Source organism: Salvelinus alpinus, chromosome 10 (genome assembly GCF_045679555.1).
Source record: "Salvelinus alpinus chromosome 10, SLU_Salpinus.1, whole genome shotgun sequence".
NCBI lineage: Eukaryota > Metazoa > Chordata > Actinopteri > Salmoniformes > Salmonidae > Salvelinus > Salvelinus alpinus.
Window position 1 is genome coordinate 41,849,265 of NC_092095.1, and position 26,298 is coordinate 41,875,562.

At 43.6% G+C, this 26,298-nt stretch overlaps 1 protein-coding gene across 3 annotated transcripts in view; it reads right to left on the reverse strand.

Annotated features, from left to right (window-relative positions):
* Positions 1-784: 784 nt before the first annotated feature.
* Positions 785-26,298, reverse strand: part of LOC139532060 (supervillin-like) — a 124,898-nt gene continuing 99,384 nt past the window's right edge. For 2 of the 3 annotated variants that reach the window (XM_071329181.1, XM_071329182.1), the window contains 16 exons: positions 25,546-25,693; positions 25,124-25,269; positions 24,711-24,886; positions 17,900-18,053; positions 17,424-17,626; positions 17,154-17,236; positions 13,600-13,754; positions 12,898-13,003; positions 12,237-12,444; positions 11,677-11,810; positions 11,427-11,582; positions 7,452-7,595; positions 3,289-3,410; positions 2,876-3,031; positions 2,471-2,491; positions 785-2,075 (listed from right to left, as the gene is read on the reverse strand). In XM_071329181.1, coding sequence (XP_071185282.1) covers positions 1,989-2,075; positions 2,471-2,491; positions 2,876-3,031; positions 3,289-3,410; positions 7,452-7,595; positions 11,427-11,582; positions 11,677-11,810; positions 12,237-12,444; positions 12,898-13,003; positions 13,600-13,754; positions 17,154-17,236; positions 17,424-17,626; positions 17,900-18,053; positions 24,711-24,886; positions 25,124-25,269; positions 25,546-25,693 — 2,199 coding nt within the window. In that variant the 3' untranslated portion in view covers positions 785-1,988. The remainder of the gene's footprint in view (positions 2,076-2,470; positions 2,492-2,875; positions 3,032-3,288; positions 3,411-7,451; positions 7,596-11,426; positions 11,583-11,676; positions 11,811-12,236; positions 12,445-12,897; positions 13,004-13,599; positions 13,755-17,153; positions 17,237-17,423; positions 17,627-17,899; positions 18,054-24,710; positions 24,887-25,123; positions 25,270-25,545; positions 25,694-26,298) is intronic. The other variant, XM_071329184.1, reaches the window with a different exon arrangement.

The window sequence follows — 26,298 nt, forward strand, 5'->3', positions numbered from 1 at the left end:
AAATTTCAGATGTCCATTTTACATGAGACAATCATGATGTATGTAGTCTGGAATAACAACATTTAATACAGGACCTCAAACTACAAATTGTGGGTGTACTATTCAATCAGACTGCACTTTACGCAGTGACACCATTAGTTATGTTGGCAAGCAAACAAGCCTGCAATTTACAGCAACCTGACTTGACTCAAGCAACACCCTGAAATGACCCCTATGACTCAACAGCAACCAAGAGGAGAATCTCAATTGAATTTTCTTCATTCACTGAGTGTTCGTGCCTCCTTCTCAAAACCCATCCAACGTGATTTGAGAAGCTGAGGAAAGGAAATGGAATTGAGATTCTCCCATAGTATCTATCTGTGTTTAAGCATCATCCTCTCCACTGTAGAGGTGACAAGAACATACTTTATAAGCAGTCTTTCAGCGCACTCTGTTGGAGAAACTGTGCAACAACATACCCTTGGAACAAAATACTTAAGCTACATACTAAATACAAAATCAATTGACACATATGCATAAACCTCTGTTTTTAATCTGAGAGAACATACCAGACTTACCAGTTTTCTGTGTCATTGAGGGTTTAGGCATTATATGGAAACTGAAAGCCTAGGGATTAAAGAAACAATGCGTATGTCCCAAATGGTACCCTATTCCCTATATAGTAAACTACTTTTGACCATGGCCCATAGGGTTCTGTTCAAAAGCTGTGCATTATGAAGGGAATAGGTTGCCATTTGTGACATATCCATTTAGATCATTTCAGGTGATAAAGATGTAAAACAACATCCTTGGATTTCATTTCAATGTTTATTTCTCTAATATCCTTTATATCACAAAGAGAGTCTTTAAAACACAGACTAATATTGTTCTGTATATAAACTGTACATAAAAGCAAGGCACTATACAATGTTGAATTTATAAGATTCTGTAAATTCATGCCTGTAAAATACAACAATTCTCTTCAATCTGAGCACCTGAATGATGCAGGACAGCCTAGCAATGACAAGACACTTCAGAACGTGGTAGATACATGATTTGTTCAATAAAATGGCAACATGCACAGTCTCTTGGGAAAGGAGCATTATTGTCCAACTACTTATCAACATATGACAACCTCAACATGAATATCAATACAATGTATTTCATTTCTTATCTCACAGACAATACTCAAAAGGCTTTTTATTCCTAATATGGAGTAAATATAAATAATTTATTCTAATGCACAAATGCACAAAGAACAGCTTGCAGAGAGTCTGTTTAGGGTGTGTCAAACAGAGTGGTTCTCCTGCTCCCAGACAAACTGACAGACTGCTGTCGATACTGTAAAAGCATGGTCACACCCACACACACACACACACACACACACACACACACACACACACACACACACACACACACACACACACACACACACACACACACACACACACACACACAGACATACGAGCACGCAAGCACACACACACACACAAACAGACATACGAGCACGCAAGCACACACACACACAAACAGACATACGAGCACGCAAGCACACACACACACACACAAACAGACATACGAGCATGCAAGCACACACACACACACCGTGTGGATTTTAAAAAAACGGGTGCCGACACATTACGTAAACATCCACTCAACATTCACTCACACGCACCTCTGAACTACCTACATTGAGAATTACAAAACAAAACTGGTAACACATACAAATAAAATAAAGAAAAGAAGAAAACTATACACGAGGCTGGCACAAATCTGTTGATCCTCACTCCTTCCACCACTGCATCTCTCCTCCTCTTCCCTCCCTCCAACCAGGGTAGGGTTCTCAGAAGTGTGTGTGTGTCCCAAGCCCTCTCCAGTCCGGAGATGAAGGGGTATAATGTTCAATTAAAAAGTTCTCAGTGGCGGGTTCCTGTTACAACTGAACCACGATGCACTGACCGTCGCTTGCTGATGATGTCATCCGCTGGTCAAGCCTTCTGTCCAAAGTACTAAAACAATCCTTTGGCTTTCTTCACGTTCACCTGCTTCCAACCTGGCAACACCTCATACTCATCCCTCGACATCTCCAGAGCGTTCTACAGGGGGGCCAAATACACATTGTTACCACACAATAAACACAAAATCTGTCAACCGCTATGTCAACTCTTGTGAAATTACTTTAACGCATGAACTGCAAAAAACAATATCCATAAGTAAATTCAAGGTCACAACATGGTCAGTGGTCCAGCTCATCACTCCAGGAGCATCTAGTACAGAAAATTCACACAGCTATTACTTAGTGAGTGGAAACAGACCAAACCATGCAAGAGAGGTTTCAGAGTGAGAGTGTGTTGATCCAGACACAGAGTGAGGAGGGTGGTGAGACAGAAAGCAACACACACCGGATTATGGGTGATGTAGTTAATCAGTCAAAGTGAGGATGCTGTGTACATATCTGGGGCCACCTGTGCTCTCAATTTAAAGAACTCACCTTCCCATAAGCCCCTACACCCTGGCAGAGTTAAACACATGATGAGTCATAGAGAGAAAATGAGGACAGAAGGGGATGAAGGGATGGAGAACATATTATTTACATAAAAACACAGACAACAAAAAGTTCAAGGAGACTGAAGGACACGTCAGTGTGACTACTGTATGGATTTTAGAAAGAAGGACTGTTTTAGACTCGTTTGCCTTGACTACCAGTGTACAATGTTCCAGTATGATCCCTGGTCACACCACTGGAGAGAGTCTCATTATTGTAGGCAAACATAGCTCAACCACAGACTGAGTAGACATACCTGTAATAATATGGTTTGAGCCAAGGCAAACCTAGACAAAAAAGTCATAATTCACCAGGGAGCTGATGGTACCGTAGGTGTGGGCGTGGCCTCACCTCAAAGTCATCATTGTCTAGGTAGATCTCCAGGCGTAGGGGGTCGACTCCGTCGGGTAGGGGCCGTGCCAGCAGGTCTGCCAGGGGGTAGGTGGTCTTACACAGCCGTGCCAACACATCCTCTACCAGAATTATCTGGTTACAAACCTCTGCCTCCTGGGACACACAAGGATATAAATACAACGTCATGGTCAGTACACACACTTTCAAAATCAATCCCATCCCTATCCTCAGTACCCTGAGGGTTGCCAATTCGAAACCTCGGGCTGGCCAGGAGGAAATCAGTCTGGAATAAGTCGGCAACAGGAGGAGTTGGTTACAATATAGATCTAATGGATATTTAGGTGGATGATAGGGATGTGTTTGGTGTAATGGGTATGGGATGGGAAACAGCTGATGGATAGGTGACCCACCCTCTCAGTGATCTCAGCTATGTCCTCTCTGTGTTCCCAGCATGGAAACATGTTGGTGAAGGTTAGAGGTTCAAGTCCCGCATGGATCAGATACGCCTTGGGTGGCTTCTTCTCATTCTTTTCTGTGGGGGGGGGGCAACATTTTTTATGTTTAGTATAAATCAAACAGTTCCACATTGCCTCTCTCTTTTGATGATATACCTAGAACAAGGTATACCATCCTTGGCATGGTGTATGGCCATTACTGACTGGTACGCCACTGATGAGGTGGAGAGCGTTCATGTGAAGGTGGTGACGTTCAACTCCTGCATTCAAACTGCACTTGAACGCATGCATGCCAATCATAAATAAGAAAAACAACAACACTGGAGAAGCTCTGGATGACCGAACAAATAAAAGGCTACCATCAGGAAAAGACAGAAAACGTTCAACAGATGGGGAAAACCATGAAATGGAGAAAATACAGAAACACAGTGCAAATGCTTATCAAGGAAACAAACGAAAATTACTACAAAACTGAAATCCAGGACCAAAAGAAGAAAAATCCCAAGGAATGGTGGGACTTCATTAACAAAAGGACTGGGACCAAAGAAAACATCAGGAGAGAGCATACAGGTCGAGGGAGTTGAAGACGACGTGGCTGATGTTTTAAATGGCATCTTTGCTGAGGCATGGACAAGCACCACACCTCTCGCCACCATCCCCCTGCCCATGCCTACCAGGCAGGTTGAGCTGTGCAGCAATGGCCAGATAAAGCAAGCTCTGATCAGACTCAGCCCAAGGAATGCATGTGGGCCTGATGCCATTCCAGCCTGGCTACTAAAAGAGCATGCCCTTGTCATCACACACATTGTTAACACCTCCTACCGATAGGGGACTGTTCCTGCTGCCTGGAAGACTGCCAATGTGTGTCTCATACCTAAAGTGTCAAACCCATGTACAATGAGATGAGTGTCTGGAGGCCCATCTCTAACTTCATGCCTTGGAAAAATCCAGAAGAGCTTCATCATGAAAAAACTCATGCCAACAGTCCTCTCTGAGTCCACGAACCAGTATGCCTACCTCCCAAAGCCAAGCATTACTATCCCTTGTGAAAGCCAAACACTCCTGGCTGACATCTTCAGACTCCAGAAAACCAAACAATGGTGAGGGTGTTACTTTTTGTCCAAAGCCTTTGATAGAGTAGATTACGCAAAGCTCCTGACATTGAACTGTCCAGGTTACTAGTCTGGCTCCACAGCTACACCACCGGAAGAAGGCAGAGGGTGATGGCGAATGGCACATTCAGCCCTTGATCAGAGGTGGCCTCTGGTGTGCCACAAGGGGGCATGGTCTCACCATATCGGTTTCTCCTTCACATGTCCACCCGAAAAGCTGTCTTCAGTGACACTCTGGACACTGGGTATGCAGATAATGTAGGGTTGTCCCGAGCCATACCACTAAACAGCATCCAGGAGGACACATCCATGGGCTTGGAGGCAAACCAGCTAGAAGTGTGGGACACATCCAACAACATGCTCTTGAATGGGGAAAAAGTCTGGAAATCCAGATATGATTTTTAAGAGACCCTCCACAACCTTCACCACTCGTCCTAGGGGGACAGGAAGTACCAGTGACAACAACGTCCAAGTATCTTGGTTTTCATCTAGACTCTAACCTCAGTGGTGAGACACATGTGGAGCAGTCAGTGAGGAAGGACTCAAAATGCCTGCACTTTTTTGACTGTTCTTGCCAGAAATGGCCTACCCACTGAAGATCTGGCCACATAATACACAACACTGGTCAGGCCTTGTCTGGAATACGGTGGAGTGTTAGTTGGATGCAACAAAAAGCAGCAGGCCCAACTTGACAGGGTGCAGAGGAGGGCCCTGTGGATCATCTCCAGAGGTGAAGCAGTCTAACCACAGCTCCCGTCACTGCAGAGCAGGCTGCAGTGCACCTGGTGAAGGAAATGTACACTCTTGAACACCCTCTGCATGACCTGCTCCCTCCAAAAAGAGGCAACTACACTACCAGGCTCCTGAAAATAATCACAAACTGTCCTGTGTAAGTGCACTTACGAACCGCCTGAAAAACTCTAACCACTGTTGTCAGACTGTACAACAACTCTAGCTCATAAATGTTTTCCCTAAAATTATATTTTTAACTATCACATTTCAACATTTGTTTCCACCATGAAAACATTTCCTGTGATGTTTTAAGTGTCTAGTATTCTATCTATGCCGTGTAATATGTATTTGAAGTGATTGCTTAGCAATTTTTTTATTATGTAAATTCTGCATTTCTTCAGTTTTATCTGTGAGCAAGATTCATTAAACTCAAACTCAACTAAGTCAATAGTAACACTTAATATCTTATAAGGGTTTATTTTGTTTGGTTTTGTTTCTCTTTTTTGACATTTTCAGTGGTATTGTTAACAAACACGCCCCCATAAAGAAAATGAGAATTAAAAAAACAGGTTCAGCCCCTGGTTCGACCGTGATCTTGCTGAGTTAGTCCACCTCAACAATTGCATTTGGCGAAAGGCTCGGCACACGCATACTCAGGGTGACTGGCTCTCGTTCAGGCAAATGAGAAATAAGTTCACTCAGGTTATCCAGAAGGCCAAAGTTAGTTACTTTAAGGGGGACGGCAGCCAAAGTTAGTTACTTTAAGGAGCAGATCTCTCTCTGTGGGTCTAACGGCAAGAAGTTATAGAAAACGGTTACTAAAGGAGAATAAAGGTCCTAAATGATGTCACCATTGCCCTCGATTCTCAGCAATGTTGTGCTGCTATTTTTATTTTCTTGGCCAAAACTTTTGATACGGTAGACCATTCCATTCTTGTGGGCTGGCTAAGGAGTATTGGTGTCTCTGAGGAGTCTTTGGCCTGGTAAGCTAACTACCTCTCTCAAAGAGTGCAGTGTATAAAGTCAGAACATCTGCTGTCTTAGCCACTGCCTGTCACCAAGGGAGTACCCCAAGGCTCGATCCTAGGTCCCACACTCTTCTCCATTTACATCAACAACATAGCTCAGGCAGTAGGAAGCTCTCTCATCCATTTATATGCAGATGAGAGAGTCATGCTCAGCTGGCCCCTCCCCGGATTTTGTGTTAATCGCTCTACACCAAAGCTTTCTTAGTGCCCAACAAGCTTTCTCTACCCTTGACCTTGTTCCGAACACCTCCAAAACAAAGGTCATGTGGTTTGGTAAGAAGAATGCCCCTCTCCCCACAGGTGTGATTACTACCTCTAAGAGTTTAGGTACAAGTACTTGAGGTACAAGTAGTACAAGTAGTATGGCTAGATGGTACACTGTCCTTCTCTCAGCACATATCAAAGCTGCAGGCTAAAGTTAAATCTAGACTTGGTTCCTCTATCGTAATCGCTCCTCTTTCACCCCAACTGACAAACTAACCCTGATTCAGATGACCATCCTACCCATGCTAGATTATGGAAATATCAGTTATAGATCGGCAGGAAAGGGTGCTCTCGAGCGGCTAGATGTGCTTTACCATTCGGCCATCAGATTTGCCACCAATGCTCCTTATAGGACACATCACTGCACTCTATAGTCCTCTGTAATCTGGTCATCTCTGTATACCTGTCGCAAGACCCACTGGTTGGTGCTTATTTATAAAACCCACTCCCCCCTATCTGAGATATCTACTACATCCCTCATCCTCCACATAAAAAACCCATTCTGCCAGTCACATTGTGTTAAAGGTCCCCAAAGCACACACATCCCTGGGTCGCTCGTCTTTTCAGTTCGCTGCAGCTAGCGACTGGAACGAGCTGCAACAAAACACTCAAACTGGACAGTTTAATCTCTTCATTCAAAGACTCAGTCATGGACACTCTTACTGACAGTTGTTGCTGCTTTACGTGATATATTGTTGTCTCTACCTTCTTGCCCTTTGTGCTGTTGTCTGTGCCCAATAAAGTTTGTACCATGTTTTGTGCTGCTACGTTGTTGTCATGTTGTGTTGCTATCATGCTGTGTTATGTGTTGTTGCCTTGCTATGTTGTTGTCTTAGGTCTCTCTTTATGTAGTGTTGTCTCTTGTCGTGATGTGTGTTATGTCCTATATTTAGATATATTTTTTGTAAATAAGAAATTGTTCTTAACTGACTTGCCTAGTTAAATAAAGGTTAAATATAAAAATAAAATAGTGTTCAAGTACCTGTGCAGTACTGCAGCACCGTCTCCATGGCACACTTCCTGTCTGCGTCCCAGCGGATACGGGCAGAGCCGGGGCTCTCGCTGTCCTGGGGCCACCAGCCTTGCCACAGGTAGACCTCGTGGTGGTTGTCGATCAGGAAGAGGGCTACAGGAAGTAATGTCATGATAGACATACACAATGAGAGCTCCAATCTATGTGACATGTTGTAGTGTAGTCTTTAGCCATGTTGTAAGATTTTCTGGTGTATGTGTATTAGGGTTGGGCAGTATCCCGATTTTCATACCGTCATACCGTGTCTGTACTACACTGGGGTATACGGTATTACTGAATGTGCACACAAGGGGCGCTACTTAAAAAATGTAATAATAATAAATACATAAAAAAATTAGGCCGGTTGGACTGCCAAATTCTCTAAAACGACATTCGAGGCTGCTTGGTGTAGAAAACATTATATTAAATTCTCTGGCAACAGCTCTGGTGGACATTCCTGCAGTCAGCATGCCAATTGCACCCTCCCTCAAAACATCTGTGGTATTGTGTTGTGTGACAAAACTGTACATTTTAAAGTTGGCTTTTATTATCCCCAGCACAAGGTTAATCTGTGAAATGATCATGCTGTTTAATCAGTTTCTTGATATGTCACACATGTCAGGTGTATGGATTATCTTGGCAAAGGAGAAATGCTAACTAAGAGGAATATTAACACACTTGGGCACAAAATTTGAGCATAATAAGCTTTCTGTGCGAATGGAACATTACTGTTATTTTTTTATTTCAGCTCATGAAACCAACACTTTACATGTTGCGTTTACATTTATGTTCAGTGTAGGTTTTCTCCATTTGCTGCAAATCAACCTGCAATAGCCACGGTAGCTAGTGTATCTCTATGGAGTTATATTATTGGGGTCATCGCTATAGGACTAGCTTTCTGTTAAGATTAGGTCTCCATGAAATATACTGTCATTTCTAGAACTAGCTATATCTCTGAAATATACAGAATAATTTCCATTAACTGCAGTTTTGCAGAAAAGCACACAGCAATTGCAAGCTGTACGTACGTACATTCATACATCCGTACGTACGTACGTACATGCATACATACAGTTGAAGTCGGAAGTTTACATACACCTTAGCCAAATACATTTAAACTCAGTTTTTCACACTTCCTGACATTCAATCCTAGTAAAAATTCATTGTCATAGGTCAGTTAGGATCACCACTTTATTTAAAGAATGTGAAATGTCAGAATAATAGTAGAGAGAATTATTTATTTTAGCTTTTATTTCTTTCATCACATTCCCAGTGGATCAGAAGTTTACATACACTCAATTAGTATTTGGTAGCATTGCCTTTGAACTGTTTAACTTGGGTCAAACGTTTCGGGTAGCCTTCCATGGGCATCCCACAATAAGTTGGGTGAATTTTGACCCATTCCTCCTGACAGAGCTGGTGTAACGGAGTCAGGTTTGTAGGCCTACTTGCTCGCACACAACTTTTCAGTTCTGGCCACATATTTTCTATAGGCTTTGTGATGACCACTCCAATACCTTGACTTTGTTGTCCTTCAGCCATTTTGCCACAACTTTGGAAGTATGCTTGGGGTCATTGTCCATTTGGAAGACCCATTTGCGACCAAGCTTTAACTTCCTGACTGAATGTTGCTTCAATATATCTACGTAATTTTCATTCCTCATGAAGCCATCTTTTTTTGTGAAGTGCACCAGTCCCTCCAGCAGCAAAGCACCCCCAAAACATGATGCTGCCACCCCCGTGCTTCACGGTTGGGATGGTGTTCTTCGGCTTGCAAGCCTACACCTTTTTCCTCCAAACATAACGATGGTCATTATGGACAAACAGTTATTTTTTTGTTTCATCAGACCAGAGGACATTTCTCCAAAAAGTACGATCTTTGTCCCCATGTGCAGTTGCAAACCGTAGTCTGGCTTTTTTATGGCGGTTTTGGAGCAGTGGCTTCTTCCTTGCTGAGCGGCCTTTCAGGTTATGTCAATATAGGACTCGTTTTATGTCAATATAGGACTCGTTTAGATACTTTTGTACCAGTTTCCTCCAGCATCTTCACAAGGTCCTTTGCTGTTGTTCTGGGATTGATTTGCACTTTTCACACCAAAATACGTTCATCTCTAGGAGACAGAATGCGTCTCCTTCCTGAGCGGTATGATGGCTGAGCGGTCCCATGGTGCTTATACTTGCATACTATTGTTTGTACAGATGAACGTGGTACCTTCAGGCATTTGGAAATTGCTTCCAAGCATGAACCAGACTAGTGGAGGTCTACAAATATTTTTCTGAGGTCTTGGCTGATTTCCTTTGATTTTCCCATGATGTCAAGCAAAGAGGCACTGAGTTTGAAGGTAGGCCTTGAAATGCATCCACAGGTACACCACCAATTGATTCAAATGATGTCAATTAGCCTATCAGAAGCTTCTAAAGCCATGAAACCATTTTCTGGAATTTTCCAAGCTGTTTAAAGGCACAGTCAACTTAGTGTATGTAAACTTCTGACCCACTGGAATTGTGATACAGTAAATTATAAGTGAAATAATCTGTCTGTAAACAATTGTTGGAAAAATTACTTGTGTCATGCACAAAGTAGATGTCCCAACCGACTTGCCAAAACTATAGTTTGTTAACAAGAAATTTGTGGAGAGGTTGAAAAACAAGATTTAATGACTCCAACCTATATGTATGTAATCTTCTGACTTTAACTGTGCATACATACATCCGTACACACACACACACACACACACACACACACACACACACACACACACACACACACACACACACACACACACACACACACACACACACACACACACACACACACACACACACACACACACACACACACACACACACACACACACACACACACACACACACACACACAACCGTTCAAAAGTTTGGGGTCACTTAGAAATGTCCTTGTTTTATAAACAAAAGCACATTTTTTCTCCATTAAATAACATCAAATTGATCAGAAATACAGTTTAGACATTCTTAATGTTGTAACTGACTACTGTAGCTGGAAATGGCAGATTTTTTATGGAATATCTACATAGGCGTATAGAGGCCCATTATCAGCAACCATCATTCCTGTGTTCCAATGGCACATTGTGTTAGCTAATCCAAGTTTCAGACGCCTCACAAGTCCTCAACTGGCAGCTTCATTAAATAGTACCCGCAAAGCATCAGTCTCAACGTCAACAGTGAAGAGGCGACTCCGGGATGCTGGCCTTCTAGGCAGAGTTCCGCAGTCCAGTGTCTGTGTTCTTTTGCCCATCTTAATCTTTTCTTTTTATTGGCCGGCCAGCATCCCGGAGCTGCCTCTTCACTGTTGACGTTGAGACTGGTGTTTTGCGGGTAGTATTTAATATATTTTAGATTAATCAAAGTAGCCACCCTTTGCCTTGATGACAACTTTGCATATATATATTCTTTTTTTTTTGGGGGGGGGGGGGGGGGGTTGAGTATAAGCAACTGCTTAAAATGTAATTAGAAGTATGACTATAAGAAATCCAAGATGTGTCAAATTATATCCAGCTCAGGGCTCAAGCGATGCATTTGGTTTGCTAACTTGCTAGCTAAGTGGCTAGATGTCAAGCTTCCTGGTTACAGAAGAGACAATCAATCCCTCTTGGATAATAATCCCTTTTTTTTGTTGCACAAAACAATTTAGGCAACAGGGATCTTGATCCAAGAAGGGATTGAATGTCTCTGCTGTAACCAAGAAGCTTGGTTGGTTAGCAAGTTAGCAAACCAAATGCATAGCTGAAGCACTGAGCTGGATATAATTACAGTTGACATCTTAGATCTAAAAAACATTTATGGTATTGAAAATTATACCATCTGTATTTCGAAATACACCATTATATCATACACCAGGGTATCGCCCAAGCCTAGGTTGTATGTGTGTGTGTGTGTGTGTGTGTGTGTGTATATCCTGTACAGTACCTGGTTGAGAGGCAGTGTAGAGGTCCTCCTGTAGGAAGGGCAGTGAGTTGACCTCCTCCGTTATTCTGGCTGGGTAGAAGAACTCCATTGCAATAAACTCTCCAGACGTACTGCTCAGCTGGTAGAGACGAGGGGTGAAGTTGAACTTCCCTGGATCTGTGGATCAAAGGTTGAAGGTCATCACATCAACCAACCAGGAGGATCATGGACTACCAGAAATCGACCCTTAATTAAAGAAAAGGACTCGAACCTTGGAGCATGCAGTCGTAGGCCTTCCTATCTCTCCTTCCCAGAGCTTCCCAGAATCCCGTAGGCTCCGCCCCCTCGTCACACTCATGGATGGTCACCTTACTGCTGCTGTGGAGCCCCGCCTCCAACGGACACCTGCATAAAAACAACTGGATAAACACCTGTGGAACGGAACCATCGACTACACCAACTGTGACATCAATCCCGTTGACTTTGGCGCGTTCAACTAACTCATACCCAGGTACTGTATGGCTCACACACTCATAAAGTACTTATGCCTGACCCAGGCTTATTGAACACAGTTATACTAATGAGATCAATTTATTCAATTGGATTGGAGACATTAACATTATTTAGACTTCAAACAAGTCATATCAGAGAGTGCTCAACATCAGTCTTCATGATGAGCCCTTTGACCTCTCACAGTGGCACGGTAGGCCACTACCCAAACCCCAACTGGACAATAACACGTCAGGGAGATTAAATGTGCCGTCTTCTGCCTGCCATGTCAGAATACTAGGAAAGAAATCGTTGTAAAGTGTTGTGAATGTTGGTACTCACTGTTCTTTGATCTTGTCGGCGGCAGTGCGCCCCACCACGCGGGTGTGGAGCTGGGCCTTGCAGCCGTGCCACACGTACATGGTTGCTTTAGAGACGCTGAGAAGCACCATAGAGGTCCGGGAGCGCAGACTGCTGCAGTGGCATGCTAACTCCAGCAGGTGGCCCTCCACCGGGACCTCCCCCCGCACACAGTACAACCGCCAGTCATCTGATTGGGAGAGAGGAGTTAGAGGTCAGAAAGATGAAGCCCTGGGATTGTAATAACCTATATAACAATGTAATTACATAGCAGTTTCTATGTAACGAAACATTGTTACTACAGTTAATACTATGCAGTTACTATGCAGTTACGTGCAAATATAACAAACACGAACATACACACAACGTACAGACACCCCCACCGATGACAGGTGAAAGACCATACATAAATCACACCTGTGGAGAAAAATATATTTTTTAATGGGTTTCCATTGGAGTTCTACACCCCTATCCAGTTTCAAACATGTCATATCTAATAGACAAGAGCGGAAAGATAAGGCAAGCGTATCATCCATCTCTCTCTGACACACACTCACAGAAAGAAAGAGAAAAAACAGTGGGCTGATCGCAGGAGAAAAGAGGATAGTAATAATGAGAGGGAAAGGTGTGGATGGTAACTTACTCTGTGAGTTCTCCTCCTCCTCTTCTCTCTTCCCTGCATGGACCACCATCCCTCCGTTGAAACACTGAAGGAAACATGGAGGCTCCTTCCCCTGCTGCACCTGGACCTGTAAGAGCAGAGGAGAGAGTGGTTACATACACACACAGACAAGGAGGCACGCGCACGCACACACACCGATGACTGTATATATGAATGGACAAAGCCATCGATGACATGACACCATTCATTCCTATGTGAAGACTCAACAGCGCATTGAAGGCAAATGGTTGTTAAGATGGCGTGCGTCTCATGGAGACATAACATGAAAAGTTTGAGCTACTCCAGGAAGTGACATTGTAGGCTAAATCAGTGCCGCTGATTTATTGAGTAATTATTGAGTAACTTATTGAGTAATTCAAGTTGAAGGCCGACCGGGGTACTGCAGGCTGCAATTAGTAACTAAATTATCCATATAACTTATTCTGAATGCATTTTTAAATGTTTTTTATAAATCGGTTCAATGACATACATCTGGGGTAATAGAAGCAATTATTGGTACCATGATTGTCTTAAAGAAAATATTGACATTTTTACATTAACTATAATGGGGATCCTGTTTTCTGCTAACAATGCCTGCAGTACAGCCTTTAACTTCAATGAGAGGGGGCAGTCATTTTCCCCTGGCGCGTGCATGAAATGCACACACACACACACACACACTACCTGTGCTCCTCTCTCCTCGTCCAGTTCAACAGTCATTAGCGCTGACGTTCCCTTCTCACTGACGGTAGAATTCCGGCCCTGCCAGAAGAAATAGGAACACTTCTCCTTCCCAGCTCCTGCGCTCCTCACCGCGTCCGGATTCTGCCTCTTCCCAACTAGGATCAACAGACAGAGACATGGACTCACAAACAACTCGAATGAGCAACTATAAATAGTTGTGACACACTGTTATGAGACTCGAAATTGAGCTCAGGTGCATCCTGTTTCCATTGACCATCCTTGAGATGTTTCTACAACTTGATTGTAGTCCACCTGTGGTAAAGTCAATTGATTGGACATGATTTAGAAAGGCACACACCTGTCTATACAGTGGGGCAAAAAAGTATTTACTCAGCCACCAATTGTGCAAGTTCTCCCACTTAAAAAGATGAGAGAGGCCTGTAATTTTCGTCATAGGTACACTTCAACTATGACAGACAAAATGAGAAAAAGAAATCCAGAGAATCACATTGTAGGATTTTTTATGAATTTATTTGCAAATTATGGTGGAAAATAAGTATTTGGTCACCTACAAACAAACAAGATTTCTGGCTCTCACAGACCTGTAAGACCTTCTTTAAGAGGATCCTCTGTCCTCCACTCGTTACCTGTATTAATGGCACCTGTTTGAACTTGTTATCAGTATAAAAGACACCTGTCCACAACCTCAAACAGTCACACTCCAAACTCCACTATGGCCAAGACCAAAGAGCTGTCAAAGGACACCAGAAACAAAATTGTAGACCTGCACCAGTCTGGGAAGACTGAATCTGCAATAGGTAAGCAGCTTGGTTTGAAGAAATCAACTGTGTGAGCAATTATTAGGAAATGGAAGACATACAAGACCACTGATAATCTCCCTCGATCTGGGGCTCCACGCAAGATCTCACCCTGTGGGGTCAAAATGATCACAAGAATGGTGAGCAAAAATCCCAGAACCACACGGGGGGACCTAGTGAATGACCTGCAGAGAGCTGGGACCAAAGTAACAAAGCCTACCATCAGCAAGGGCATTGAAGATGAAACGTGGCTGGGTCTTTCAGCATGACAATGATCCCAAACACACCGCCCGGGCAACGAAGGAGTGGCTTCGTAAGAAGCATTTCAAGGTCCTGGAGTGGCCTAGCCAGTCTCCAGATCTCAACCCCATAGAAAATCTTTGGAGGGAGTTGAAAGTCTGTGTTGCCCAGCAACAGCCCCAAACATCACTGCTCTAGAGGAGATCTGCATGGAGGAATGGGCCAAAATACCAGCAACAGTGTGTGAAAACCTTGTGAAGACTTACAGAAAACATTTGACCTCTGTCATTGCCAACAAAGGGTATATAACAAAGTATTGAGATAAACTTTTGTTATTGACCAAATACTTATTTTCCACCATAATTTGCAAATAAATTCATTAAAAATCCTACAATGTGATTTTCTGGATTTTTTTTTCTCATTTTGTCTTTCATAGTTGAAGTGTACCTATGATGAAAATTACAGGCCTCTCTCATCTTTTTAAGTGGGAGAACTTGCACAATTGGTGGCTGACTAAATACCTTTTTGCCCCACTGTATTCCCACAGTTGACAGTGCATGTCAGAACAAAAACCAAGCCATGAGGTCGAAGGAATTGTCCATAGAGCTCCAAGTCTGGAGGAAACCTGGCACCATCCTTACGGTGAAACATAACCAAGAAAAATCTAGGCTGTAATCACTGCTTCAACAAAGTACTGAGTAAAGGGTCAAAATACTTATGTAAAAGTCATATTTCCATTTTTAATACATTTGCAAAAATGTCTCCAGGTGACTGTCACAGGGAAGGAAGACCCAGAGTTACCTCTGCTGCAGAGGATTGGTTCATTAGAGTTACCAGCCTCAGAAATTGCAGCCCAAATAAATGCTTCACAGAGTTCAAGTAACAGACATCAACTGTTCAGTGGAGACTGCGTGAATCAGGCCTTCATGGTCAAATTGCTGCAATAAAACCACTACTAAAGGACACCAATAAGAAGAAGAGATTTGCTTGGGCTAAGAAACACGAGCAATGGACATTAGACTGTTGGACATCTGTCCTTTGGTCTGATGAGTCCAAATTGGAGATTTTTGGTTCCAACCTCTGTGTCTTTGTGAGACGCAGAGTAGGTGAACAGATGATCTCCGCATGTATGGTTCCCACCGTGAAGCATGGAAGAGGAGGTGTGATGGTGCTATGCTGTGACACTGTCTGTGATTTATTTAGAATTCAAGGCACACTTAACCAGTAAGGCTACCACAGCATTCTGCAGCGATACGCCATCCCATTTGTTTTGCGCTTAGTGGACTATAATTTGTTTTTCAACAGGATAATGACCCAACACACCTCCAGGCTGTGTAAGGGCTATTTGACTAAGAAGGAGAGTGATGGAGTGCTGCATCAGATGACCTGGCCTCCACAATCACCCGACCTCAACCCAATTGAGACAGTTTGGGATGAGTTGGAAAAGCATTCCAAGTGAAACTGGTTGAGAGAATGCCAAGAGTGTGCCACGCTGTCATCAAGGAAAAGGCTGGCTACCTTGAAGAACCTAAAATATTTTTTGATTTGTTTAACACTTTTTTGGTTACTACATGATTCCATATGTGTTATTTCATAGTTTTAATGTCTTCACTATTATTCTACAATGTAGAAAATAGTAAAAATAAAGAAAAACCCTGGAATGAGTAGGTGTGTCCAAACTTTTGACTGGAACTGTATATATTTTTTTATTATTATTATTTTTCTTTTTTGAATAGCACCCCTTGTGTGCACATTCGGTGTATCTGTGAAATCATGTGCACGACAATGGTACATCAGTGTGCCTGTATCTGTGTACTATGTAAGATAGATGAAACATAATACTCTATTACTGTAATCGGCTGGCATGTTTAGCAGCCCATACATTGACAGGTCCTATGGTCTCTCTCTCTCTCTGTGCGGAAGAGAACTAGCCGTACTACTGCTAACCACTAAAACTAATCACAGCCACTTCCCAGCGCCCCTTTCGAACTCTCTTCCCACTAGTAGTGATATGAATTACTGTTTGGTTGCACTGGGCTGGCCCTGCCATGACAAATTATAGAACATGGATTCCTACAGGGAGCTAGGCTTTTGAACAGCACGGTCGGTATCCATGAGTTTATGTGATGGTTAATTATTACCCTAACATAGCGAGGGAGAGGAGGGGGGAGGGTGACAGGGGGCAATCTTTATATGGTCTTTACATGGAGAAGAAAAGTGTATAAATCAAGGAGGATATGTTCAAGCTTACTCAAAGGTCAGTTGCGCTCAGTCTAAGAGAGGAAACACAGGGTGTCTTTCCGTTAAATAACCAAGGTAAAAATCCAGATTTCAAACACCTGCACTGGTTTAGGGTGTGTCATCAGCGACAGTAGCAAAAGAGACAAAAAATAAATAAATAAAATAAAAAGAGAGCGCGAGAGAGAACGAGAAAGAGAGATAACTTTGTGGTGTGTGATGGTGTAGAGATGTGGGCAACGGTGGGTCGATACTAACCTGCTGTGCTCACCATGTACTTCCATTTCACCACATAGGTGTCTCCCTCATGGAACTGTCCGATGCTCTGCCTGGGCAGCCGGCTGTAGGATATGAGATATACTCTGTCAATTGTCCTTTAACCCAACCGCACAGCGTCACACACATAGTACGCATCCCAAATGGCACCCTATTCCTTATACAGTGCCCTATGGGCCCTGCTCAGAACTTACATGTAGAGCATTATGTAGGGAATATGGTGCCATTTGCTACACAGCCATACACACCCACCTGTAGTCAAACTCTAGTATGTGCCAGATGTCCACGGCGGTGGTGCTGATCTCAAAGTGCCTGCGGTCATCCCCCGCCACCGGGCCATAGCCCCGGCCCAGGTCCACCCCATCCAACACCGTACGAACCGGGGTCTGGAGCAGCGGCAGCATCAGGGAGGCATCATAGGCCCGCATCATGTTCTGTTCTGGGCTCTGCTGCTCCTGGGGGGAGGGGAAAGCAACAAAAAGGGTTTAGAAAGAGAAGGGTGAGTAGGGAGGTTAAGATGCGTGTGATGGTTGTTGTGAGGGAGGAGAGGTGGAAATGGGCGATAGGTTGTTGGAACAGAATTAGGTTTTGTTGTCTTGTCTAATCTTGTATGATTTGGCCAGTATTATGGCTTACATTCTAATAAGGAATGTTTGAGAAGCTACAGGACAATTGGTTGTAAGGAGGTGAACGAAATAAAATATGTTAAAAACTATTTGGAGCTGTACCTTGTTGTTTTCGTTGAGGTGCTCATGGCCGTTCTTGATGGTACCTTTCTTCTTGGAGTCTGTCCAGTCCAGGAACTTCTCCTTGAACAGGGTGGTCTCGTTGTGTTGCGTCAACCTTCCAAACATAGCCCAGTCTGGACGGCCCTGGCCTTTCCTGCACTCGACAGAGGGAGATAGAGGACAGATGGAAAGGTACCAGTTGAAATGGGAGAGGAGGGGTAGAGAGGTAAAAGAGTTTATAATGGGAGAGGTAGAGGTGGAGAGGACAGAGGCTATTTGTAGCTTATAATTTGATATTTTATTTAAAGGCCCAATGCAGAAGTTTTATATCAATAACATGTCTGTAAAAGATATCCATTTAAATGGCTAACTTTTTTTACGCAAAACACTATTTCTCAAGCAATAATTTTGCTAGAACTTTCAGAGTGGTCTGAGTGGGGAGGGGAAAACTAGCTGTTATTGGCAGAAAGGAACTCTCTTTCTTATTGGTCTATTAACCAATTTACCGCATGATGATGTCACTACAGAGAGCCAAAACACCTGCACATTCAAACCTGCTGATTAGAAGGTCCTGTGTAGATTGTATTTTTAACCAGCAACTATCAGGAAATAACACTGACAAAATGTTTTCATAGTTTTACAGTGTTAGTTTTCACAGCTGTTGTACAATATGATATAAAACACAGGAAAAAAATATTTTAACCTTTATTTTTCCAGGAAAATAAGTTCAGAACTATTTAATATTTCCAATGACAACCTGGCAAGTGGGATTAAAGAAGCCTACCAACTTGTCCATGGGCATAATTTTGCAGACGTGTTGCTGTGCGTTTTGTTGCTGTGCGTTTTGTTGCCAACTTTACTTTGCTAGCTTTGCTTTGCTAGCTGACAACTTTACGTTTTTTTTTTCTTTTTAATTACCGTTTATATTTTTAGTTTTTCCATCACAACTTTTTTCCCTCATTCAACTTTTTCACTCCGGACGCTTTATCTGGACATGGTTCGTCAGCACCTTCAACAGCCGAAGCTAAGTAGTAACATTAACATGATGTGTTCTAATTGCATTCGCTGTATTCATAATATACAGGAGAATGATCGCCTTACGGCGAGGATAGCTGTGCTGCAAGCCCAGCTTCAGACGCAATCGTTAGGCAAGGGTAATTTCAGTGTAGGAAAGGGTGAAACAGCGTCTGTGCCACCAGTAAGTACAGATAGTAACGTTAGTATAAATCCCCCCGCACTGTCCCCGCAGCCGGACAATTTTCTCATGGCTTCTAGAGGGAAATGCTGTTGGAATGCTCAACCGGTGTCGCTCATTCAGCCGACAGAAACTTTCAACCGGTTTTCCCCATTGAGTAGCGAGTCGGAGTCTGAGGCCGAGTCTTCTCTTGTCTCTACTCCTCCCGTTACGGGGTCTGAGACGCCGAAGGCTCCCACCATTAGCTCTGACAAATTGAAAACCCTAGTCATTGGCGACTCCATTACCCGCAGTATTAGACTTAAAACGAATCACCCAGCGATCATACACTGTTTACCAGGGGGCAGGGCTACCGACGTTAAGGCTAATCTGAAGATGGTGCTGGCTAAAGCTAAAACTGGTGAGTGTAGAGAGTATAGAGATATTGTTATCCACGTCGGCACCAACTATGTTAGGATGAAACAGTCAGAGGTCACCAAGCACAACATAGCTTCAGCCTGTAAATCAGCTAGAAAGATGTGTTGGCATCGAGTAATTGTCTCTGGCCCCCTTCCAGTTAGGGGGAGTGATGAGCTCTACAGCAGTCTCACAACTCAATCGCTGGTTGAAAACTGTTTTCTGCCCCTCCCAAAAGATAGAATTTGTAGATAATTGGCCCTCTTTCTGGAACTCACCCACAAACAGGACCAAGCCTGACCTGCTGAGGAGTGACGGACTCCATCCTAGCTGGAGGGGTGCTCTCATCTTATCTACTAACATAGATAGGGCTCTAACTCCTCTAGCTCCACAATGAAATAGGGTGCAGGCCAGGCAGCAGGCTGTTAGCCAACCTGCCAGCTTAGTGGAGTCTGCCAATAGCACAGTCAGTGTAGTCAGCTCAGCCATACCCATTGAGACTGTGTCTGTGCCTCGACCTAGGTTGGGCAAAACTAAACATGGCGGTGTTCGCCTTAGCAATCTCACTAGGATAAAGACCTCCTCCATTCCTGCCATTATTGAAAGAGATCGTGATACCTCACATCTCAAAATAGGGTTACTTAATGTTAGATCCCTCACTTCAAAGGCAGTTATAGTCAATGAACTATTCACTGATCATAATCTTGATGTGATTGGCCTGACTGAAACATGGCTTAAGCCTGATGAATTTACTGTGTTAAATGAGGCCTCACCTCCTGGTTACACTAGTGACCATATCCCCCGTGCATCCCGCAAAGGCGGAGGTGTTGCTAACATTTACGATAGCAAACTTCAATTTACAAAAAAAAAAATGACGTTTTCGTCTTTTGAGCTTCTAGTCATGAAATCTATGCAGCCTACTCAATCACTTTTTATAGCTACTGTTTATAGGCCTCCTGGGCCATATACAGCGTTCCTCTCTGAGTTCCCTGAATTCCTGATTTTAATATTCATATGGAGAAGTCCACAGACCCACTCCAAAAGTCTTTCGGAGCCATCATCGACTCAGTGGGTTTTGTCCAACATGTCTCTGGACCTACTCACTGCCACAGTCATACTCTGGACCTTGTTTTGTCCCATGGAATAAATGTTGTAGATCTTAATGTTTTTCCTCATAATCCTGGACTGTCGGACCACCATTTTATTACGTTTGCAATCGCAACAAATAATCTGCTCAGACCCCAACCAAGGAGCATCAAAAGTCGTGCTATAAATTCTCAGACAACACAAAAATTCCTTGACGCCCTTCCAGACTCCTTCTGCCTACCCAAGGACGTCAGAGGACAAAAATCAGTTAACCACCTAACTGAGGAACTCAATTTAACCTTGCGCAATACCCTAGATGCAGTTGCACCCCTAAAAACGAAAAACATTTGTCATAAGAAACTAGCTCCCTGGTATACAGAAAATACCCGAGCTTTGAAGCAAGCTTCCAGAAAATTGGAACGGAAATGGCGCCACACCAAACTGGGAGTCTTCCGACTAGCTTGGAAAGACAGTACCGTGCAGTACCGAAGAGCCCTCACTGCTGCTCGATCATCCTATTTTTCAAACTTAATTGAGGAAAATAAGAACAATCCAAAATTTCTTTTTGATACTGTTGCAAAGCTAACTAAAAAGCAGCATTCCCCAAGAGAGGATGGCTTTCACTTCAGCAGTAATAAATTCATGAACTTCTTTGAGGAAAAAATCATGATCATTAGAAAGCAAATTACGGACTCCTCTTTAAATCTGCATATTCCTCCAGGGCTTAGCTGTCCTGGATCTGCACAGCTCTGCCAGGGCCTGGGATCGGGAGAGACACTTAAGTGTTTTAGTACTATACCTCTTGACACAATGATGAAAATAATCATGGCCTCTAAACCTTCAAGCTGCATACTGGATCCTATTCCTACTAAACTACTGAAAGAGCTGCTTCCTATGCTTGGCCCTCCTATGTTGAACATAATAAACGGCTCTCTATCCACCGGATGTGTACCAAACTCACTAAAAGTGGCAGTAATAAAGCCTCTCTTGAAAAAGCCAAACCTTGACCCGGAAAATATAAAAAACTATCGGCCTATATTGAATCTTCCATTCCTCTCAAAAATTTTAGAAAAAGCTGTTGCGCAGCAACTCACTGCCTTCCTGAAGACAAACAATGTATACGAAATGCTTCAGTCTGGTTTTAGACACCATCATAGCACTGAGACTGCACTTGTGAAGGTGGTAAATGACCTTTTAATGGCGTCAGACCGAGGCTCTGCATCTGTCCTCGTGCTACTAGACCTTAGTGCTGCCTTTGACACCATCGATCACCACATTCTTTTGGAGAGACTGGAAACCCAAATTGGTCTACACGGACAAGTTCTGGCCTGGTTTAGATCTTACCTGTCGGAAAGATATCAGTTTGTCTCTGTGAATGGTTTGTCCTCTGACAAATCAACTGTACATTTCGGTGTTCCACAAGGTTCCGTTTTAGGACCACTATTGTTTTCACTATATATTTTACCTCTTGGGGATGTTATTCGAAAACATAATGTTAACTTTCACTGCTATGCGGATGACACACAGCTGTACATTTCAATGAAACATGGTGAAGCCCCAAAATTGCCCTCGCTAGAAGCCTGTGTTTCAGACATAAGGAAGTGGATGGCTGCAAACTTTCTACTTTTAAACTCGGACAAAACAGAGATGTTTGTTCTAGGTCCCAAGAAACAAAGAGATCTTCTGTTAAATCTGACAATTAATCTTGATGGTTGTAAAGTCGTCTCAAATAAAACTGTGAAGGACCTCGGCGTTACTCTTGACCCTGATCTCTCTTTTGACGAACATATCAAGACTGTTTCAAGGACAGCTTTTTTCCATCTACGTAACATTGCAAAAATCAGAAATGTTCTGTCCAAAAATGATGCAGAAAAATTAATCCATGCATTTGTTACTTCTAGGTTAGACTACTGCAATGCTCTACTTTCCGGCTACCCGGATAAAGCACTAAATAAACTTCAGTTAGTGCTAAATACGGCTGCTAGAATCCTGACTAGAACCAGGAAATTTGATCATATTACTCCAGTGCTAGCTTCCCTACACTGTCTTCCTGTTAAGGCAAGGGCTGATTTCAAGGTTTTACTGTTAACCTATAAAGCGTTACATGGGCTTGCTCCTACCTATCTTTCCGAGTTGGTCCTGCCGTACATACCTATACGTACGCTACGGTCACAAGACGCAGGCCTCCTAATTGTCCCTAGAATTTCTAAGCAAACAGCGGGAGGCAGGGCTTTCTCCTATAGATCTCCATTTTTATGGAATGGTCTGCCTACCCATGTGAGAGATGCAGACTCGGTCTCAACCTTTAAGTCTTTACTGAAGACTTATCTCTTCAGTAGGTCATATGATTGAGTGTAGTCTGGCCCAGGAGTGTGAAGGTGAACGGAAAGGCTCTGGAGCAACGAACCGCCCTTGCTGTCTCTGCCTGGCCGGTTCCCCTCTCTCTACTGGGATTCTCTGCCTCTAACCCTATTACAGGGGCTGAGTCACTGGCTTACTGGTGCTCTTTCATGCCGTCCCTGGGAGGGGTGCGTCACTTGAGTGGGTTGAGTTACTGACGTGATCTTCCTGTCTGGGTTGGCGCCCCCCCTTGGTTTGTGCTGTGGTGGAGATCTTTGTTGGCTATACTCGGTCTCAGGATTGTAAGTTGGTGGTTGAAGATATCCCTCTAGTGGTGTGGGGGCTGTGCTTTGGCAAAGTGGGTGGGGTTATATCCTTCCTGTTTGGCCCTGTCCGGGGGCTTCTTCTGATGGGGCCACAGTGTCTCCTGACCCCTCCTGTCTCAGCCTCCAGTATTTATGCTGCAGTAGTTTATGTGTCGGCGGGCTAGGGTCAGTTGGTTATACCTGGAGTACTTCTCCTATCTTATCCAGTGTCCTGTGTGAATTTAAGTATGCTCTCTCTAATTCTCTCGTTCTCTCTTTCTTTCTCTCTCTCGGAGGACCTGAGCCCTAGGACCATACGTCACGGCAAACCGGGCATGATGACTCCTTGCTGTCCCCAGTCCGCCTGGCCTTGCTGCTATTCCAGTTTCAGCTGTTCTGCCTGCGGTTATGGAACCCCTACCTGTCCCAGACCTGCTGTTTTCAACTCTTAATGATCGGCTATGAAAAGCCAACTGATATTTATTCCTGATTATTATTTGACCATGCTTGTCATTTATGAACATTTTGAACATCTTGGCATAGTTCTGTTATAATCTCCACCCGGCACAGCCAGAAGAGGACTGGCCACCCCTCATAGCCTGGTTCCTCTCTAGGTTTCTTCCTAGGTTTTGGCCTTTCTAGGGAGTTTTTCCTAGCCACCGTGCTTCTACACCTGCATTGCTTGCTGTTTGGGGTTTTAGGCTGGGTTTCTGTACAGCACTTCGAGATATTAGCTGATGTACGAAGGGCTATATAAAATAAACTTGATTTGATTTGATTTGATAGAGGCAGAGACAGGTTGTTTTGTGCAGAGCGGAGCGATGACACTCCTGCCCATTTATAGGAGTCTCCCCTAGCCTCTTAGCTGTTTACACATAGTGGAATACTTGGCTAGGGTACCTATTGGAGGGGGGCATGTTTAAAAAAAAAAATTGTTGTTGTAATTTTACCCCCTTTTTCTCCCCAATTTCGTGGTATCCAACTGTTAGTAATTACTATCTGGTCTCATCGCTACAACTCCCGTATGGGCTCGGGAGAGACGAAGGTCGAAAGCCATGCGTCCTCCGAAACACAACCCAACCAAGCCACACTGCTTCTTATGTCGGAGGAAACACCGTGCACCTGGCGACCTTGGCTAGCGCGCACTGCGCCCGGCCCGCCATAGGAGTCGCTGGTGCGTGATGAGACAAGGATATCCCTACCGGCCAAACCCTCCCTAACCCGGACGACGCTAGGCCAATTGTGCGTCGCCCCACAGAGGGGGGCATGTTGTACAACCTGTACTCACCTGGGTGGTTTTAAGAAGGCAGCTCAAAGTTATTTGTAAACGCAAATTAACTGAAAGTGGTGGACTTTAATGAGAAATGTTTTCATGGTAATTATTATACTTGTGTGTTGCGTGTTTGTGTGGGAGACAGAATATGAGTGGATATATAGCTGGGTATGAGTGTCTGAAACATACCTGAGTATAAGTGTCTGTGAGCCATACCTGGGTATGAGTGAGTTGCACTCTCCAGGGTCCAGGGGGTTAATGTCACAGTTTGTGTAGTCGAAGGTTCCGTTCCACAGGTGTTTAGCCAGCTGGAAGGCAACTTTTCTCTGGGCCAGAGTCACCTCCTTACCGTGCCACACATACACCTCACTGCCAAAGTCAAACACCAACACCTATAGGAGAGCAGAGCAGAGAGGCAGCAATCAGTACCAGTACAATGCTATTATGCACTTCAGCTCAAAATGGTCATTTGGAAGTGAGGAACTGTAGCAGGTCAGGTCAGAGTAGTGTACCTGTCAGTGTCTAACAATCTCTATTAAGGAGTTACAGCAGTGTCTGATCAGCCAGGATCCAGTCAGAATGGAAATCTAAATCCAGCCCAAACAATGTTAGTAGAAGTAATGTCTGACCTGTTTGGGGCTGAGCAGCGTGCATCGGGGAACCTTCCCCCAGAAGTCATCATCGGGGACCAGTTTGTCGTCCACTAGGCGGTAGATGCAATTGGTTTCTACGACGGCGCTCTCATACAGCTCATCCTCGTCTGGTGTCCCCGCGGCTACAGGAAGAACACAGGAAGTTAGAAACTGTCACGAAATTTCATAAAACTATCATCAATGTCAGAAACTGACGATACCGGGAAAACAGGGAAGCCTTTCTGGGTACCACTTCAGTTGGAAGGGTACCTACATAAGGACTTCAGAACACATTCATAACCCCTACATATCACATTCATAAGAAGTTTCTACTAATTTGGGATTGCTCCTACATAGCAAAGACAAAAGATGGGGCGTCCCCCAAACTGATTAAAATATGAACAGACAGTTAGCCTTACACTGGTAGCTGGTCTGTCCGCCCAGAATCTTCCAGAACTCCTTAGCAGCGTAGCTGTGTGTGTTGATACCCTCCTCGATCAGCTCTACATAGTTGGCACGGCAGCCCAGATCTCTCTTGGTCTGGATGAACTGGGCCAGCTCAGCAGCCTGAGAAAGAAAGACACAGACAATAAGAAAACAGTTCATTCGAGGACTAAAATAAGTAATTCACCACTGATGTTTTGATGTCTCATTGTTCCACAGTTAGATATTTAGCTATTGGTAAATAGATATGTTCTTAAGAAGCATATCCTGAGATGGGCCTCCTATGCAAGAGTTTTGAACAAACCCCCAGGGGTTTTTGCAGGTTGACAAAGTGTAGTCAACTTTGTTCTAAGGGCTGAAAGAATCTGTTTGGTTTAGGGCAGATCAAATCTGATTGGTTTCTAAAAGGTCAATGGGCGTCTAGCAGAAGCACAACTTTTAAAAACATGGTAAAGGTTTTAATTGAGAATCTTGTAAATAAAACTAGTTGTAACATTTGTAATGCTACTTGCTCCTAACAATGCAGTAAATAAAACATTTTAATAAAAAAAATACAACAAATCAAGAAATCTCGAAATCCAACTTCTTGTCAATAGGGGGGGCCATTTCGACTTTGTAAAAAATTTGTTCCCAAATTAAACTGCCTCGTACTCAATTCTTGCTCGTACAATATGCATATTATTATTACTATTGGATAGAAAACACTCTAGTTTCTAAAACCGTTTGAA